We start from the raw sequence: 19,691 nt of genomic DNA on the forward strand, positions 1-19,691 counted from the left end.
CTCAGAATTCTCTCCTAGGGTCAGATGACTGCAGCTTTCTATGTATAGAGTAGAGATGATCCAGGCTGAGGCCTGATTCTGCTACCCGGCAAATCTGGGGATTTCTCTGAGGTTCAGTCTGCTTACCTACGAGATGGGGGAAGATGATCATACCTGCTTTTTTTGCTTTTTTTCATCAAGATTGCTGAAGGTTGAAATAATACATGCGGAACTATTCACCAATGTCGTCTCTCATTATGTCTTCATGTAGTTTTCAATGATGCACGTGATGGTAATTCCCAAGGATAGTCCTAAAAGTATAATTGTATCTAGTATCTGTAACTATATGTGTTAGTACACAAGGATAGACAAATTATTTTAGAGTATTTTCAGCAGTTGCAATAAAAATTAGTTTCCAGTTGGACCCGCTATCTAATTGGTTAAGCCCAGTTACCAGACAAACCCATTTGATCGGAACACTCGTTTCCTAATCATGCCAGTGAATAGGTAAATGTATATGAATACTCAGAATAATCTAAACCCATTCATCCACCAGTGGGCACTGTGCCCTGATTTCTCTGTGCAAGTGAGCTGCAGGCTCTGAACATTTCTTGCTAGGAACTCTTCCCTCAGCCGAATGTCTTCTCATCGTACACAGTTGGTCATCACACACGTCTGGAAGGCTGGAATTAGTGACCCCTGTCCCCCAGGGTTTCACGAGCTTTCTCTCCTGTAGAAGAAAAGATTCAGGGAAGGGTAGGGGGCTCAGGGAGTGAGAGCCAGGGAGACAGAGAAGGAAAATGCCAAAGCACAGATCATTGCAGACCTTCACTTCCTGCTTGCCATTCTGGGCCAGACTCTGTGGACGAGAAGTTAAAATTACCAGCTGAACTGAATCTCTGGGTTTTCTCTGTCTGGTCCTCCCACAACAACCGTCGAGTTGAAAATAGGGCCGGCGCCACACCTGCAGTGTGTGAGCGTTCTCATTCGAAAGGTGCTGCCGGTTCCCCTGCCGGCACCTACGGAACGGCAGCGTTTAGGCCCCTTTGTTTCGGCCACTCTTCAGGGTACTCGGCTGCTGATGGTCAGTTGCGTGGTTAGGTCCAGAGGGAACAGCAGACAGCACGAGCTGCAGCAGTCTGCGGGGCATCCGGGCAGAGGGCGTTTGGGAATGATGCCCACTAGAAGGGGAAGGCTGGAGGTGGGGGAACGAACGGGAAGGCTGCCCCAGGCGGTGCTGGACCACGGGCCTGGGATGACAACTGGCGGCTCAGCTCTGCTCACAAGTCCTCACCCACCTGCCTCTTCTCTGCAAAGGTTCTAAGGGAGGCAACAAAGAAGGAGGAGGTTCTGCAAACTCTCGAGGCGGAAGCACACCCCCAGCCCTGGGAGATCTGTTTGCCGGTGGCTTTCCAGTGTTGCGTCCAGCAGGCCAGAGGGATGCAGCAGGTAAGGGACAATTCAGACTGGCTGCCTCGTGGTCTTTCCCTCCTTAACGTGTGGAACCAACAGGGCGATCCTCACGTGCCAGGAGGGTGGTGACGTGTTTTTAGTGAAAAGTCGTATAGCAGTAGATCATGGATTGGGGAGCACGTACTGAAAGTATCCAAAGCATCATGCTCAAGGGGTCTTGTAAGTCATCCCTTTGTAATTACTGAAGAATGATTTGCCGTAGTGTGTAGTGTTTCGCAAAGCTGTGACTGGGGCTCAGACGGCAAAGTACGGATGAAGGGTATAAATCGCGTTAGAAAATCATAGTGACATCACTGTAATGTGAGTCATTGTATCAGTTAGGCATTGCTGTGTAACAAAATAGCCTAACACTTACGGGCTTTAAATAGCCACTTATTTCGCTTATAGTTCTGTGGTTGGCCATTTGGGGTGGTCTCAGCTGGGCCCCCTCTACTAGCTCCAGCTTGAGTAATTGGCTTTGGCTAATCTTACAGTTCTTGTTCTTTGGTGCCTCAGCTGAAATGACAGACCTGACTGATCCATACAGTCTCTCGGTATCTAGCAGACTATTTGGGATTTTGTGCACGTCGGTAGCAGGGTTCCAAGAAAGAGGACGGAAGTATATAAAGTCTCTTAAGACTTAGTCTGAGAATTGGCACAATATCTCTTCCTACCGCATCCTCTTACCCAAAGCAAGCCACAGGGCCGGCCCGGAAACGAGGGTGGAGAAAGACACTTCACCTCTTGATGACAGGATCTGTAAAATCACATTTCTTTTTTTTAACATTTTATTTATTTATTTATTTATTTATTTATTTATTTATTTATTTTTTGGGGACAGAGAGAGACAGAGCATGAACGGGGGAGGGGCAGAGAGAGAGGGAGACACAGAATCGGAAACAGGCTCCAGGCTCTGAGCCATCAGCCCAGAGCCCGACGCGGGGCTCGAATTCACGGACCGCGAGATCGTGACCTGGCTGAAGTCGGGCGCTTAACCGACTGCGCCACCCAGGCGCCCCGTAAAATCACATTTCAAAGATACAGAATCAGGAGGGAGTGGACAAGCAAAGCCATTTCTGCAACCAGTCTACTGCAGCCATTTGTGTGTTAGTGGATATCAGATGTTTTGAAAGCATCGCATTAAAATTGGGCAAATATATATTTATTGTGGGTAATGGGAATACTGTTTTCCTATTATTGTTCTCTTTAGCTAGCAAGCTGAAATAAACTCCAAGAATGTCATTAATCAGGGAACATCAAGCCCCAAGCATTGCTGGCATAGAATCTTCTACCGTGTGGCTTTGCTAATAACCTTTGGCTGGTGGTGGGGGGCGGTGGGGGGGTTCTGTGGCTGTTTGACATAAGGAGGTGCATTTGCTGCTGTCACCTACTGATAAAGTCCAGCAAAGATAAGGGCACTAGGGTGCTTTGAGGTCCAATTGAAACCCTCTCGGAAGCCATTTCATTTCCTCTTTTCTGCTAAGGGCTTGGCAAAGAGAGTTGACATTTCTCAAGGCCGCTTTCTTTTCCCAAATTCCTGAGTGGTAGCAAATAAACATCCTGTAGGGTATAAAATGTCCACTAGTTTCTCTTCACAGAAGAAAAGATAGGAGAAATACCCAGTCAGGTTTAACAGGGACCGGCCAAAGGAAGCCAGGTCGTCTCCATTCCTACCTGTCTCCTGTAGGACACAAGTGAGTGGGGTTTGAGCCACTCTGTGAAGACAAGCATTGATTTCTATAGAGGACATAGAAATCCATGATGAAGTGACCGGTGATGCATGCTACAGGATAGAATCTCAAAGACAGAGACAATAAACAGATGCATGGGCTGGGTGCCATGTCAGAGTAAGACCGACCATGGCTCTCCTCTCTCAAAACACTTCCATCAGCTTCCTGGCCATTCAGAGAGAAGGGCTCTAGTCTCTGCTACCTCTCCATGGTCTTGCCTCCCGCTCTTGCTAGCACACGCCCTCCATTTCAGCCACATTGTCCTCCTTGCTGTTCTTGCACACACCAGGCATGCTGTTGCCACAGGGCCCTTGCACTGACTGCTCTCTTGACCGGAAACACTCTTCCTCGGGTGTCCACATGGCTCATTTTCTCCCATCCTTCAGGTCTCTGCTCATGTGGCACCTGATCAACCTATCAGTGAGGCTTTATGCATCCAGCCCACAAAAAATATCAGTCCCACCCCCTGACTCCATATCCCCTCTACACTGATTTAATTTTCTTGTATTACTTTTCACCATCCGATATATATTTACTCGTTAGTTTATTTCTGTCGTCTCCCTCTAAATATAAGCTCTGTGAAGGCAGGAGCTGTGTTTCTTTTCACTGCCTTAAAAATGCCTGATGTATGGTAGGTGTTCAGTAAATATTTGTTGAGTGGAACGTATACGTAGGTAGCATGGTTGCAGAGAGCCATGAGGCCCAGAAAGCACAGAGTCTAGTGCTCACAGTACTTTTGGGAGTCCGTGAAAATGTTTGGATTTCTTTTAAAATCACTTTTAGGGTCAAAGATTCTATTTGTCTTTATAGCAACACGTCCCTAAAATGTCCTCCAAAGTCATAATGTGGCCTTGGCTTAGCGCTCCGAAGGAGTGGCCGTTAAAATAAGATAGGATGAGTAAACTGGATACTATGGAACGTGTAATGAGACTTCCACGCAGTCCGAGATCTTCTGGAAACACCCACAGATTGAAGAAGGAAAACATATTTCATCTGTTTAAAATTTATGCTTTTTAATGTTTATTTATTTTGGAGACAGAGAGAGACAGAGCATGAGCAGGCAAGGGGCAGAGAGAGAGGGAGACCCAGAATCCGAAGCAGGCTCCGAGCTCTGAGCGGTCAGCACGGAGCCCGACGCGGGACTCGAACTCACAGACCGTGAGATCATGACCCGAGCCGAAGTCTGAGCCGCCCGGGTGCCCCAAAACATATTTCATCTTTTGATAACCCCCCAGGCTCTAGATGCACTCAAGCTGGCCTTTCCCCACCCGCTTTGTGGCCTCCTTTTGTGTTTCTGTTTGGATTTCCAGGGTTAACGTCTATGTTATGAAGGAAAACCTCCTCCTTCCTTCCCTTGGCACTTACTCCCCTTGGCTCTCTCCACGGGCCCCCTGCTACCTGGCTTCCTGGCCTGCACGCAGGCTAATTCCTCTCTCCTGGGGGCCTCACCTCACACGTGTGCTGCCAGCTGTCTGCTTCATCCTGGAGTGGGCATGAGCATAAGCCGAATGAGGATTTGTGCCTTCCTTGCCTCTGCTGTTCATGTCACAATAAAGATAGGTTTGCCCACGTCTCATTCGCCTGGCCGCTTAGTCAGCAGAGGCTCCTGTGTTTTTAACTGACTCATTCTGAGCGTTTCTGAATCTTGGAGACATGGTGTCCTTAGTCACTTAGAAAGTCAGGATTGGTTACTCAGCGGCTGAATCTGCTCCTCCTCAAACTTGCTATTCCTTTAAAGTTCAGGGAGCAAGCAGTCATATAGGGAGGCCTCGGCCTGGTTAGGAACCTGCCTTGGTCCTCTGTCTTCATCTCTGTGTGCTATGGGAACAGGCTTAAGACCTTGAAGGCAGGAATCCCTGAGCCTGACACCTGCCCTAGGCCTCACATGAAATGTCTAATGTTAGAATCGCAGGGGGCGGTAGGTCCTGTCCTTGGAAAGGCCAGGCGGAGGCCCTCACTCCTGGCCACGGTCAGCCGGGTGTTATGGCGGTGCCTGCCTCAGGCCCCGAGGGGATCCAGTCAGCCAGGTGGATGCCTCCGTGCGAAGACATTGCCTCTTCCACAACCACCCCCAAAGGAAATCCTCAGCAGAGGAATAATGGCACCACCACCCTGCCTTCAGAGCAGCCATCCTGTAGCTGAGACGTGTAAAAAGCAGTGCTGCCCGGGTAACTGTCACATCGTAGCCAGAGGAGGGTCACCATCCTTTTGGAAAGCCCGATACTGTCATCCTGCCCACCGAGTTTCAGCCCCAGCGTCGCCGCCACCACACCTTGCCTTGAATGGCCTGGCTTTTGGGGTCAAGTGCGTTGGGGTACCATCTTGCACCTGGTTGGGTGAACGCACCCGGGGACGCACCAGCAGGAAAGCTCCGAACCGCTGCCAGATGCTGGGGTTTATAATCTGATTCGGCAGCTGTGTTTCCTGTTCTGCAACACCCAGGAGGCTGTCTGAGAAGCGACCATCTTTTCGAGCGCTCGCCACATGTTTTCAAGGGGGTTGTAAATTACAGGGGTGCAAGAATAGGAAAATATAGCTTCCCTAGAATTCCATTAGGGAGGGCACTATATTTACTTAGAAGGAGTATTTTAACGAGCCTCCTGAGGGGACGGTGATGCTCCAAAGACACATTAGAGCAGTGGCTGCAGAATTTCCATGCACTAAACAAGGAGAGGAACATTTTTGTCCTCGGCGAGGGACAAAAGGGTAAGGAGCACAGCAAAAGGGCGCACAGAGAGCGACAAGGCCCCTCCTAGGGAGCACCTCCACCCCAGTCTTCCATGAAGTATGCCAAACACACGTCACTGGGAGCGGCATGCTACTCCAGGTTTGTTGACTTCCAAAGAGGCATTGGGTTTCAAGTTGGGGTTCGTGGATCTGTGCGGTGAGGAAGCCAGGAGATCAGGAGACCGGGAGCCCATTGGAAATGGACATGTCTTCGGAAAAAGAGGCTTTCAAATTCCAGAGCCGTGGGACTGGGAGGTTCAAGGTCGTCGGACCTGGATCCCCAAGGCTGTGTGTCTTCCCACTGACTTCTGAGTTACTTATATATTCGAGGAATGATGGATCTTCTGGTCTTGATGCAAAACCGAAGTCCTTGTTCACAAAATGCTGGAAATGAGGAAAACCTCCCTAGCAAGGAGCTTCTGGTTGGTACGGCTGAGGATCCAAACGAGGATGTAAAGGCTGGGTACCCGACTGGATTGACCCAGTCGGTAACGGTGAATGAGTGTGAGGGTGGCCTTGAGGTAGGGGAAGGCAGAGAGGGTCAGAGCAGCCCTGTGCCCTGGGCTGGGAGACTTGTGGGCCCTTGGCAGGTGCGGGCAGAGATGGGCTGGAACAGGAAGGCTGGCACTTGCAAGGACCTTGGGGCGGGTCCAGCCAGCCCTCTCGTGGGACAGCTGCCGCACCTGAGGTCTCCCCGTGAGCGTGCAGGAAGAGAGCGTCCACCATGCATTTGGCTGACATCACGCTGGACGGCATCTGTCACAGCCGCCCACATACTCGGGTTCCTCCGTCCTCTGTGGCTGACCTAACTCAGAGCTTGTTTACTTCCAGGTGGCAAGACAGGGCAGGCCCCTGGCTCCCGGGCGCCTTCTCCCCGGCTTCCTATCAAAACTATCAGTGGCCCGCTTAACCCCCCTGCATCTCCCAGGCTAGGCAATGCCTCTGAGGTGCACGGCGCTGCCAGGACAGTCCCTCCTCGCCCCAGCATGCCCGCCCCACCGCCTCCTACCCCACCCCCACCTCCTCCGCCCCTGCCCCCACCCCTGCCCCCTTCCTCCCCCACCAAAACTCCGCTGGTGTCCCCACCTGGCCCACCCACCAAAGGGAACCCCCCAGTGGCTGTACCCCCTCTCCCCTCCGTACCTCCCCCTCCCCCCCCCTCCCCCAACTCCACCCCCCCTTCCCCTGGCCTCCGTTCTCAGTGACAAGGCAGTGAAGCCTCAACTAACCCCCTTGCACCTACCACCCATCCCACCCCCACTCCCTCTCCTCCCACCTTGTGGGTATCCAGGGCTCAGTGCAGATGCTACCAGCCCCGCCCAGGATGTGCGGGAGCCTCCCGCCCCACCGCCCCCGCCACCCCCACCCCCTCTTTATGCCTCCTGTACCCCGAGGTCCTCTGTGCCTGCGCCTCCTTTGCCAGGAGCTAACAACAGCAGTGAAGCCCCGCCCCCGCTGCCCCCCAAGTCTCCCAGCTTCCAGGCCCAGCCACCCAAGTCCAGCGTTCAAGCCTTGCCTACACCTCCAGCCCCTCCGGGATCCCAGACGTTCGTGCAGAAGAAGAGGCCCGGACGAGGCCCAGGTGAGCACCACTGTCCCTGTCCAGGGTGGCCATATCAGAGGATCACCCAGCCCTGCCAGTAATTATGGAGGTGCTAGGGACACAGCCAGAGGCCTGCTTCTAGGAGCCACTTGGGGACACCTTGAGATGTCTTAATTCTTAGGATTTTGTTTTAGAACCGAGCTACCAATACCCCTCGTGGAGCACGATGAAACTTGCTGTATGGGACTTTATGTTGTATTCATGTTAGAGACAGGAAACCAAGGGGGAGAGGGGTTGAAAGATTTGTCCAAGGTCGTGCAAAGCCCTCGCCAGGCATTCTGGCCTTAATCACCTTGCAATTACTAGCTGTGTGACCCTGAACAATTCCTTAGCCTCTCTGTGCTTTCTTCTCCTCATCTGTTAAATGGGGATACCAATAATTCCCACCTTGTGTGGTTGCTGGACCAGGGCCTGGCAACATTGAGCTCTAGAGAAGGGTTTTTTTTATTCTTACTGTCATCGCTCATTTACCCAAATCTCCTCTCTGCAGTGGAGGGGGCTGTGGATGCAGTTTGTTTCCAGAACCAGGTCTCTGCTGTAATTTCTGCCTGAGTTATTACAAGCTGGCCCCCAGCCACAATCCGCACTGGCCCTCCACAGACTGGATTAGCGTTCTGCCTTCTTTCTGGCAGGTTCTCGTGCTGACTCAAGAAAACTAAAGGTCTGCATTTCAAGCCAAATAGTAAAACTAATTCCTTCACATATCTAGCAGAGAGGGTGTTGGATTGAGCATGCGTACCCTTAACTGATGTCCAGATACTGGGGAGGCTTCATTCACCTCTGGTGTCCTTCTGAATGGAAAGCATACACACATACCCACACATACACACACATACACACATGCTCATAAACACCATCCACACACACACGCCAACACACATCCACATGCACACATACATATTCCTCGGTCTTTAAGAAAATCTTTTGATGCAGAAGCTTTCTGAAATGTGTTTCCTCGAATTAGAAATAATACAAGCTCATTGTAGAGCAAGTAGAAAGCAACTGAAATCACCAAAATAACATCACCCAGAAATAAAAGCTGTCCCATTTCAGTGTACTTCCCATCATTTTTTTTTCTGAGTATGTCTACGTATTTACAAAGTTAATACTATCTTGAATATATGATTCAAATATTTCTATTCTCTTTCTGTTTAATGTTCCATCGAAAGCAGTCTTGTCAAACCATTGAAGTTTATTCAGAAGCATATTGATATGATCAGCGGTATATACCAGATTTCTAGTATGAAGTTGATTCTATTTTTTTCTATATTTTTCTATATTTTTATCGTATAGTATTGCAGGAAATACTTTTGTAGCAATTGTCACCTACCTTTTGTATATTTTGAAAAGACAGTTTCCTGATAAGGAATTCCTGATACAAAGGGCAAGAATATTTTTTTTTTAAGTTTATTTATGTGTTCTGAGGGGAGGGGAGGGGCAGAGGAGCCTAAGCTCGACTTCTTGGAACCTTGAGATCATGACCTGAGGCGAAACCAAGAGTTGGACGCTTAACCCACTGAGCCACCCAGGCGCCCCAGGGCAAGCGTATGTGTAAGGCTCTTGGTCATGAGAGAGAAGGTTTGAGGCATTCTGTTTTCAACTGAGTGGTCACCATAAGGCCAGCATTCCTAGTAGTGAGACAGCTGCCCATGATTTCTTCATGGGATGGTGAAAACAACGCCTTAGATTCAGAGACATCTGAATTCAACCTGGCCTCCCCATCCACTCCTGTGTAATCTCTTGCCAGTTTTTAAATGTTTTGAACCTTGCTTTTATGTGGGGGGGGTGGGGGGGGCGGCAAATGGAGATAACACCTTTCATGGAGGATCGTTACGCATATTCAGTGAGAGAATGTGCCTGAAGTGCATTGTGTAGAGCAGGGGCTCACTGTGTCATCTCCTTACCATAGGAAGGGACAGTTTTTCCTCCAGAAGAGGAGTCAGCAGCCACCGTAGCCCCTTCACCCCTTTAGTCTGCTTACGGGGGCCAGTAAATCCTAGTGGGTCCTGATTCTGAGAAAGGGAAGACCGGGGTGGTAAGCCCAAGGCCAGGAGCAGATGCTGTTCTGGCCCGTCTCCTTGTGTCTTTGGATGTGAAACTTAGTTTTCCACGAACAAAATGAGGGCAATTTCTGCCTCAGGCCAACTGGGGGGCAGAGAAGGAGGTTGTAATCGTGGGCATTTTGTCACAGGTAATAGCGGTGTGGTGGTCATCGTTTCAATAGGTGAAGAGTAGAACGCCCACACTGACGTGCTCCTTCTTAATTGCCAATGAGTCATTCAACAGAGTACTGACAAGGGAGGGCGAGCCTCCCACAGGCATCATCAGGGCTTGGTGACGGAGGTGGGACTTGAGTTGGGCCCTGGTGGGTGGGGTGGGTTTAGGTATTGACTGGAAGGAGAAAGAGTGTCTGCCGTGCAGGGGAACCCCCGCGAGCAGAACCCCGGGGATAGGAGCAAGCCCGACAGCTTGTTCGTCCCACCTCCCTCTGCACCTCACCCACAGACAGTCCCTCCCTTTCTTCGGACTGGGCAATGGTTTCCCCTTCTTTGAACGGTGCCGTCTGATACTGAAGGTTGTTGTCACCATTAACATTGCCACAGCAGCTAACATTTATTGAGCCCTTCCTACACGCCAGTTGACTTCACTCATTCAACCCTCTCATCAACCCTAGAAGGTGGGTGTACTGTTATCCCCATTTCACGGTTGAGGAAACTGAGGCGCAAGGATGCTGTGTCATTATCCCTGCAAGAGAACTAGAATTCGGTCCCGAGCAGTTTGGCTCCAGAGGCTGCCTTTTCATTCACCGTAGCATACTACATCCAGAGATTTCAGCGCCTCACCTCCCACCGAAAGTTATAGCCTCTGCCATTCCTGTCTCTTAATTCTCTGGCATCTTTTCTATAAGGGACCAGTGGGGGAAAGCTAAATCCACCCCCAGCACCGCCTGCGAGGTCACCCACCACGGAGCTTTCCAGCAGAAGCCAGCAGGCCCCAGCCTGGACCCCGACACCGCAGCCGGGAGGTCAGCTGCGCAACGGAAGCCTGCATATCATCGGTAAGTGGGCCCGCCCTCGACCCGTGCCGGCTGCCAGTGAGGAAGGGGCTTCCCTGGCCCCTGGAGGGAGTTTGCCGGCCCACCATTTCAGGGTGCATGCTTCAGGGTGCAAGCAGGAGCTCACTCTAGCACAAAACAGCCCACAAGTTGGGTGAAATAGGGTTTCTCGCGAGGCTTTCTGGGAGGTTCCAGAACCCATTCCTCTAACCATCTGTCTGAGATGAGAAAGAGGGAAGAATACCGACATTTAAGCTGCGCATGTCTGCGTGTATGTGTCTGTCTCCACGGAGAAATCCAGGCATATTGGATTAAAAAAGAATAGAGTGATCTGGAAACGGTGAAAGAACGAATAGAAGGCCCACTAGACAGAGGGAGAGGTAGGGCAAAAATTTGGACATAGGAAGGAAGGTTCTCTGGGCTCAGATACAAAGCCTAGATCACAAAGCAGGGACTCAGCTCATGAAAGGGCTGAACGCCACCTGTCCTCTTGCAGTCAGGAGCTCAGGGAAAATCCTGTTCGCTTTGGGGAGCCCGCGTCCCCGCCTGGGGAGCCCGCGTCCCCGACTAGACACAGGCCGTGCTCCTTCCCACCAGCCGGGCTGCGGACTCCTGTTCTGCTCGCCCCTCCCAAACAAAGGCCTCCCCAGGGGCTCAGGGGTAGCTTCAGGCCACAGGGACTCTGCTGGTGCCGTGTCGCTGTCACGTTCCCCACCTCCGACTCTGGACCCTCGATAGCCCTGTGGCACTTCTGCCTTTAGAAGCTCCCTTAAGATGTTGGTCAAAGCAAACCGGAGTGGGTGATCAGGGAGAGTCTGTTGACCCCGCTTTTCCTGACTCCCCTTGTCCGAGCTAAAGAGCAAACACGGAGAGGTAGATGGGTGTCTCAGGGGCAATCGCCCAGCCGTTAAAACCCTTGCACTGGGCAGGCAAACCCGTGTGCTCCTGGAAATTTTCAAAACTTGGGTCATCACAATAGCTAGAGTAATTTTGCTGTTTTCCACGTGGGCAGATGACTTTGAGTCGAAATTCACGTTTCATACTGTGGAAGACTTTCCTCCTCCAGATGAGTATAAACCATGCCAGAAGAGTTACCCCAGCAAGATCCCCAGAAGTAAGTACCACCTTGGGAAGCCTCTTGGTTTATACAGAATTAAGTGCTTAGTGTGACTGATGGGCTACAGGCTGCCTAAAGGATGACGTCATGATTTCACTACTCAAGGGTACAGTGCTATCCATGCTTCTGCAAGCGTCAGAACATTTCCTGGCCCCCAAGGATTCATTTAGAAGCTTTTTATTCCAGCATTGATTGTTTGGCTTCGGATTTGAGTGCCTAGATTCACCACTTGTCCCTCCCCGCCTTAGGGCTTTTGACAAGGGAGCTGAACACCCCGAGACAACAGCAAAGTGGGACACGGGAGCTTTGTATTAATAACTAGAGAAGATTCTTAGAAACCCCAATTCAGAACTCTAGCAGACTGTGAAATGGGGAGTGTCCTTAGGTCAATGATTCTCAACCTTGAATACACATCAGAACAACCCAGAGAGCTTTTAAAAATCCCAACGGCCAGACTGCACCCACACCAACTAAATCAAAATATGCGGGGTGGGATCCAGGTGTCCATATTTTTGAAAGTTGCCAGGTGATTCCAATGTGCAGCCAAGGCTGAAAAATCTCAGCCTGGGGAGAAACTGCCTTCTCCCAATTTCATCGTGTGGACAGCCTCCAAGGAGAAGCCTGCACTCTGCTTACCTGTTTAGCCCGAAGAGTGGAAGAGAAAGAGTCTGGCCTGCCCCTCAGGGCCAAAAGGGCAGGGAGGCAAGTACTTTAGGAAAACAGGAAGCCAAGAAAAGCAAGATGGGTTGTGAACCACACAGTGATGCTGCCTGTCAGTTAATATGAGCCAGACCTGGTCCAGTGCTGAGCCAATCCGATTGGGCAGGAGCTGGTAAGAGGGGACAGAGACGGCAACATGGGGTAAGGGTCATATGTTTCCCACCCCACAGCATGGGTGAGGCCCCCAATCCCAGACATCTGTAGACTAGCATGGAAAACCGTCAGTGTCCTGGGTTAGCCCAAGACCGTGAACTGGGCTCTTTGACCTCTTCCTTCAGAGGAACTTTTGGCAAAGGCTCTTCTCCAGCGTTCATCTCCCTGCAGGCAGACCAGGGAGCTCGAGCCTGTGCCCTGCTCAGGTCACAGGTGCCCTTGGAATCAGCCTGGGCAGGTCTTTTTCTGCTGGCCTGTGGGATTGCACATTTAGACAGAAGTGGCCTTGTGTGCTTTTTTTTTTTTTTTAATTTTTCATTTATTTATTTTTTGGGGGACAGAGAGAGGCAGAGCATGAACGGGGGAGGGGCAGAGAGAGAGGGAGACACAGAATCGGAAACAGGCTCCAGGCTCCGAGCCATCAGCCCAGAGCCTGACGCGGGGCTCGAACTCACGGACCGCGAGATCGTGACCTGGCTGAAGTCGGACGCTTAACCGACTGCGCCACCCAGGCGCCCCGCCTTGTGTGCTTTTTAAATAATATGTAAAGTCTGCTGTGAACTTAAAGAGAAAGAGGAGGAAGAGAAGAGCAGGACAGAATGGAGGGCCAAAGATGAAGTCAGTACAAGGCTCATTTCCTTTCCCTAAGCAAGGGTTTGCTCACCGGCCACCTTCCTGCCCCAAATCCCACCGTTCTTTGTTATACCCGGACTGTAACACGTGAATGTGACACGTGGCCCCTACCCTAAACCAGAGGTCAGCAAACATTTTCTCTAAAGGGCCAGAAACGACATATTTGAGGCTCTGTAGGCCACACGTTCTCGGTCACAACGACTCGGTCCTGCTATTTTGACCTGAAAAGAGCCACGGACCACACATAAATGGATGGGCACGGCTGTCTCCCAATGAAACTTTATTAACAAAAACAGGTGCTGGCTGGATTTGGTCTGCCGGCCATACTTTGCTGATCGCTGCACTAAATTGTTCCAGAAAAGCGGATTCTTCGAAATCTCCTTCTTTTGTGCGGCCTTTCTCAGTAGCGTGCTGTGCAGTCCTTCGACCTTCAGACTCAGCAAGTTCTAAAGTTAGCCGTACTTTTGAGCCCAGGGTGCCCGGTCTCCTCCCTGAGAATGGAAGAGAAGCCACCACAGGAGGACACAGCTGGCAGTCTGCACTGCGTTCCTCTCATCTCAGAGAGAGGGTCAAATCAGTGCCCACGCGCAAAAAGATAATCTGAGGCTCAGGAAGATGCAGTTAAAAAAAAAAAAAAAAAAAGAGGAAACGAGAAAGAAAGCGAACTGACATCCCACAGACCAGAAAGGGTATTTGCAGTTTCAAAAATAAAATATGGTTTTAGGTTGATGAGGCACTGACGGGCATAAAATACTCCCGTGGCTTCCTAGCACAATTAAATTAGCATGTTCCTGCCATCCCTGTGAGCGGTAGGGTAGAACCTTGTTAATTCTATCAGTGTGAGTCTGATACAGTTCATGCCTGTCTGGTTACATCTCTCCTTACAGCTCTCTTCCATCTCCCCATTGACCTGGTTCCCCGAGATTCGCGTTCTTCATGTCTGGGGGACGGTGTTGGTTCTGTTTCACACTCTTTTGTAGCAATCCTGGCTTTGTCTCCTCCCGCTTGCTCGCTTTCTCTCTCTGCTCCTGACACACACACAGCCCACAGATCCCCTAATGCTTAGCTTTTCTACCTGTTCTCTTCACTGTCTCCGCCCTGCAGGTGTTAGCTGTTTTCTTCCTTTGACAGGGTGATTTTACCTAATTTTTTTAATGTTCTCAAAATGCATTAGCGGGCCCCTGGGTGGTTCAGTCAGTTAAGCGTCTGACTCTTGGTTGCGGCTCAGGTCATGATCTCGTGGTTTGTGAGTTCGAGCCCCACACTGGGCTCCATGCTGTTAGGGTGGAGCCTGCTTGGGACTCTGTCTGTCTGTCTGTCTCTCTCTCTCTGCCCCTCCCCTGCTTGCATTCTCTCTGTGTCTCTCTTTCTCTCTCTCTTTCTCTCTCTCTCTCAAAATAAATAAAATAAACACTAAAATTTTTTTTAATGCATTAGGTTCCTCAATAAGCTAATCATGTAATTACCATAGGACCCAGCAACTCCATTCCTGGGTATACAGTGAAAAGATCTGGGTTCAGACAAGACCTCCTACACACATTCACAGCAGCACTATTCGCAATAGCCAAAAGAGAGAAACATCCCAACGTCCATCAGCTGATGAATGGACAAAGAAAGTATATAGCCATACAATGGAATGCTATTCGACACTAAAAGGAAATGAGGTGCCATAGATTCCACAACACGGATGAACCTTGAACACGTCATGATGAGGGAAAGAATCCAGACACAAAAGGCCACATACTGTATGATTCCATTTGTGTGACATACCCAAGACAGGCAGACCCTTAGAGACAGAACGTAGATTTAGCAGTTGCCAAGGGCTGGGGGTATGAAGAACGGGGAATGACTGCTCATGGGTATGGGTTTGCTTTGGGGATGATGAATCTGTCCTGAATCTAGACAGAGGTGACGGTTGCACAACATCGTGAAGGTACGAAAGGCCATCAGTGGCAAATTTTACGTTATGTGCATTTTCGTGCAATAAGAAGAAAGAAAGAAAAAATAAGCCATCAGGAGAGATCTCTGGGGGAAATTACGTAGGTCACAAATGCTTATTAACATAGTGTTGATAGAAAGAGTGAAGTTATCATTATATTGATCCATACCTACTGAGGCCCTTACCCACTAGAGAGATTCAGATAAATGATCCCCCGCCACGCCCTCAAGAAATTCACATTCTGATGGAGAAAGGGAGGAGAGGCAGACACCTAACCCAACATTTCAGTCTGGCGTTCCCAGCAGTCATGTCAGTGAGAAAGTGGCTGGTTAGAAATTTGCTTACATCTCGGGGCGCCTGGGTGGCTCAGTCGGTTAAGCGTCCGACTTCAGCTCAGGTCACGATCTCACGGTCCGCGAGTTCGGGCCCCGCGTCGGGCTCTGGGCTGACGGCTCAGAGCCTGGAGCCTGTTTCAGTTTCTGTGTCTCCCTCTCTCTCTGCCCCTCCCCCGTTCATGCTCTGTCTCTCTCTGTCTCAAAAATAAATAAACGTTAAAAAAAAAAAAAAAGAAATTTGCTTACATCTCAACTCCTTTTTTTTTTTTAACTTTCATGGTTTGAAAATACAAAACATGAAATTTTCCATCTTAACCACTTCTGAGTGTACATTTCAACAGCGTTAAGTATGTTCACATTGTTGTGCAACCCATCTCCAGACCTCCTTCCATCCTGCAAAACTGAAGCTTCGTACCCAGTAAACCCATTAAAATCGGACTACTCTCGGTTCCTCATATAAGTGGCATCCTCTAATATTTGACTTTTTGAGACTGGCTTCTTTCATTTAGCACCATGTCCTCAAGGTTATTCACTTTGTACCATCTGTCGGAATTCCCTGCCTTTCTAAGGTTGAATAATATCCCATTGTATGTACGTATGGCATGTGTTCACCCATTCATCCATCCATGGACACTTGGGTGGATTCCACCTTTGGCTATTGTGAATAACGCTGCTGTCAACATGGATATACAAATACCTCTTTGTGTCCCTGCTTTCAATTCTTTTGTGTATATGCCCAGAATTGCTGGATCATGTGGTAACTCTATTTTTTAATTTTCTGAGGAACCACCATATTGATTTCCATCTTACATTCCCATCAACAGCACACAAGGGCTCCAGCACGTCCTCGCTAACGCTTGTTATTTTCTGGGTTGTGTTTTGTTCTACTTAACAGTCGTGAAGTGGTACCTTGTTATGATCCAGTTCCTATTTTAAAAGAGTTACTGGGGTGCCCGGGTGGCTCGGTCGGTTGAGTGTCCAACTTTGGCTCAGGTCATGATTACACAGTTCGTGAGTTTGAACCCACGTTGGGCTCTGTGCTGACAGCTCAGAGACTGGAGCCTGCTTCGGATTCTGTGTCTCCCTCTCTCTCTACCCCTCCCCTGCTCATGATGCCTCTCTCTCTCTCTCTTAAAAATAAACATTAAAGGGGCGCCTGGGTGGCGCAGTCGGTTAAGCGTCTGACTTCAGCCAGGTCACGATCTCGCGGTCCGGTCCGTGAGTTCGAGCCCCGCGTCGGGCTCTGGGCTGATGGCTCAGAGCCTGGAGCCTGTTTCCGATTCTGTGTCTCCCTCTCTTTCTCTGCCCCTCCCCCGTTCATACTCTGTCTCTCTCTGTCCCAAAAATAAATAAACGTTGAAAAAAAAAATTTAAAAATAAAAAAAAAATAAATAAACATTAAAAAATTTTAAAGAATAATACATAAAAGAGTTACTTTACATTTATGGCAAAACTAGCCACCACAATTTCCATTAGCAAAGAAACTTGTCCACCAAGTGCTGCCCTAACAGTACTGGGTGGTTCATGTCATGAAATCAAAGGATTAGATGTCCCAAGACTGAGAGAATCCGTAGACACTGACAGAAACTGAGCATCTATTACTGCCTTTGCGGAGGGCCGCAGGGCGGTGAGGAGTCCGCCCTGGGCTTAATCTTAGCCGTGCCTGATCATCACTGTTGACCTCACTCGTTCATAAGCTATCTTCCAACATCCCACTCTGTTACTACTCCTATCCTTCTAGATTATTCCTTTATTCCTCTGAACCGGCAAAGGTGTTATCGTGCCTATAAAGCATCTCCCTTGGCCTACTCTGGTCGTTGGGCTATTTCTCCGCTCACAGACAGTGCCATGCCTTCTTCCTCCCCTTCTGCCCTTTCAGGCATTTTCCCCCACCCCTACCCCATGGAAAGAGACCTTAGCAAGATCTCCAGGGGACCTCCATGTCACCAAAGCCAGTGGTCAGATGTATTAGCCGCAGTCCGTCACACCCTCCTTCTGAAGCACATCTTCACTTAGATTTTCTGGCATCCCTTGCTTTCTTCCCTCCTTCCACTTTGTGCTTGCTGCCTCCCCATTTTTTGGCACACCAAATACTTTGGAGTCCTCTCTGGCTTCTTTTCTTTCTCTCCTGCTCCACATCCAACTTACCAGAAAAATCTTGGGGCTCCTCCTCTGAAGTATATCTTCGATCTGATCTCTGTCGCCTCGTCTTCCGCCTCAGCCCGGCCGAAACCACTGTCATTTCTCATCTGGAGACTGCAGGCGACCTACCAACAGGCTTCCCTGCCCCATACTGCAGGCCCCATGATTTGTCTAGAGCCCAAGTCGAGTCAGGCCACCGTCTGCTTCAAATCCTCCACTGGATTCCTGTCTCGTTCTATATCCATTAGAAATTCCCACCTGACTCATCAGACCTACATGAAGTGCCCACACAACCAGCCGCACTCCCCACAAAAGCTCCTTTCGCTCCAACAGCACAGACAACTTGGAGCTTGTAGAAAACTCCAAGCGCACTCCCACCTCTGGGCTCTGGGTTTGTACTTGCTGTTCTTTCTGCGGGACACTTTCCCCTGATATCCATGAGACTTCCTCCCTGCCTCCTTTGGGTCTTTGATCTAATGGCGCTTTATCAGACACTTCTTCCCTGACCACTCTTTATTTGATAGCCCTCCCTGCCCCGTCACTCTTGTTCCTTCTGCTTTATCATCTTCTTCAATTAAGAAATGATATTGTGGGGCCGCCTGGGTGGCTCAGTCGGTTAAGCGTCCAACTTTGGCTCAGGTCATGATCTCATGTTCGTGGGTTCCAGCCCCACATTGGGCTCTGTGCCGACAGCTCAGAGCCTGGAACCTGTTTCAGATTCTGTGTGTGTGTCTCTCTCTCTCTGCCCTCCCCTGCTCACTCTCTCTGTCTCTCAAAAAAAAAATGAATAAACATTAAAAAAAATTTTTTTAAATAGAAATCATTTTGTGAATCTATGGAGAGGGAGAATAAGTTGTTGACCAAATCAACAGAAGAGAGAAGGGGCCAGAAGCATATACACTAAGTGTTGAGAGTGGTTAGCACTCAGAGGTAGAATGCTGGGTGGTGTTTATTGTCCTTATGCCTCACTGTTTTGTCCAAGTTTCCTGTAACGAATACTTGTTACTTTTTGAGCATTAACGCTAATTTTAAAATTCCAGTTTATTGGGAGGGATGCTTGGGTGGCTCAGTCGGTTGAGTGTCTGACTCTCAGGTTCGCTCTGGTCCTGATCTCACAGTTCTTGAGTTGGAGCCCCACAGGATCTGCACTGTCAACGCAGAGCCTGCTTGGGATTCTCTCTCTCCCTCTCTCTCTCTCTCTGCCCCTCCTGCACTCGTGCACTCTCTCTTTCTTTCAAAATAAATAGGGGCGCCTGGGTGGCTCAGTCGGTTGGGCGTCCAACTTCAGCTCAGGTCACGATCTCACAGTCTGTGAGTTCGAGCCCCGCGTCGGGCTCTGTGCTGACGGCTCAGAGCCTGGAGCCCGCTTCCGATTCCCCCTCTCTCTGCTCCTCCCCTGCTCACGCTTTGTCTCTGTCTGAAAAAGAAATAAAAACATTAAAAAAATTTTTTTTAATAAATAAATAAACTTAAAAAAGAACTCCAGGTTATTGGGGGAGAGAATCTGATTGGCCGGTCCCTGGCCTGAGCACCTGTGGAGGGGAAGTGTGGCCCCACGGTACACAGGGTGACCCCACTAAGTTCTGTACAAGCGGATGTGGTCCAGGAAGGAGTGGCGGGGTTCACACCAACCTCAACCATGACATCATGGCGGGGAAGGAGAGGAAAGGCCAGATATGCACTTTCTAAGGTTTAAATCTGGCAAATACTAGAATTGTCATTTCCAGCGAAACCCGTCATTTGCTTTGTTTGGAGACTGTGAGAGGCCTCCAGCATCGGAACGAAAGGGCCATTTGAGGTCATTCAGACCAACTCCTTCACGTACAGCTGAAGAAGCCCGGGCAGAAATCGAGTGCCCTGCCCCTGGTCACAGCTGGGGCTCGCACCAAGGTCTCTGCTCCGTGTCCGGTGTTCTGCACACCTTCCTACCTCTCCCCCTGGTGCCACGTGGACCTCAGCTTGGAGAGCCCGTCCTGGCCCCAGGCTGCCAGTTAGTTGTGCTTCTCCTAGGAGTCCACCCTTGTGCTAACCCACCCCCCCCCCAGCATGCTGAGTCGCTGCAAGGCTGGCCGGAGTTCTGGAAGGCTCTCAGAGAGACCCAGCTTG

The 19,691-nt window shown here is 49.9% G+C and overlaps 1 protein-coding gene across 1 annotated transcript in view; it reads left to right on the forward strand.

The window, feature by feature from the left end:
• WIPF3 (WAS/WASL interacting protein family member 3) overlaps nt 1-19,691 on the forward strand; it is a 75,601-nt gene that overhangs the window by 50,958 nt on the left and 4,952 nt on the right. The window contains 5 exon segments of the mRNA XM_047095236.1: nt 1,297-1,428; nt 6,720-7,038; nt 7,040-7,470; nt 10,400-10,549; nt 11,559-11,660. Coding sequence (XP_046951192.1) covers nt 1,297-1,428; nt 6,720-7,038; nt 7,040-7,470; nt 10,400-10,549; nt 11,559-11,660 — 1,134 coding nt within the window.

This window comes from Lynx rufus, unplaced genomic scaffold (genome assembly GCF_022079265.1).
Source record: "Lynx rufus isolate CCGP_SWC_20201006 ecotype Redwood Valley unplaced genomic scaffold, mLynRuf1.p SCAF_4, whole genome shotgun sequence".
NCBI lineage: Eukaryota > Metazoa > Chordata > Mammalia > Carnivora > Felidae > Lynx > Lynx rufus.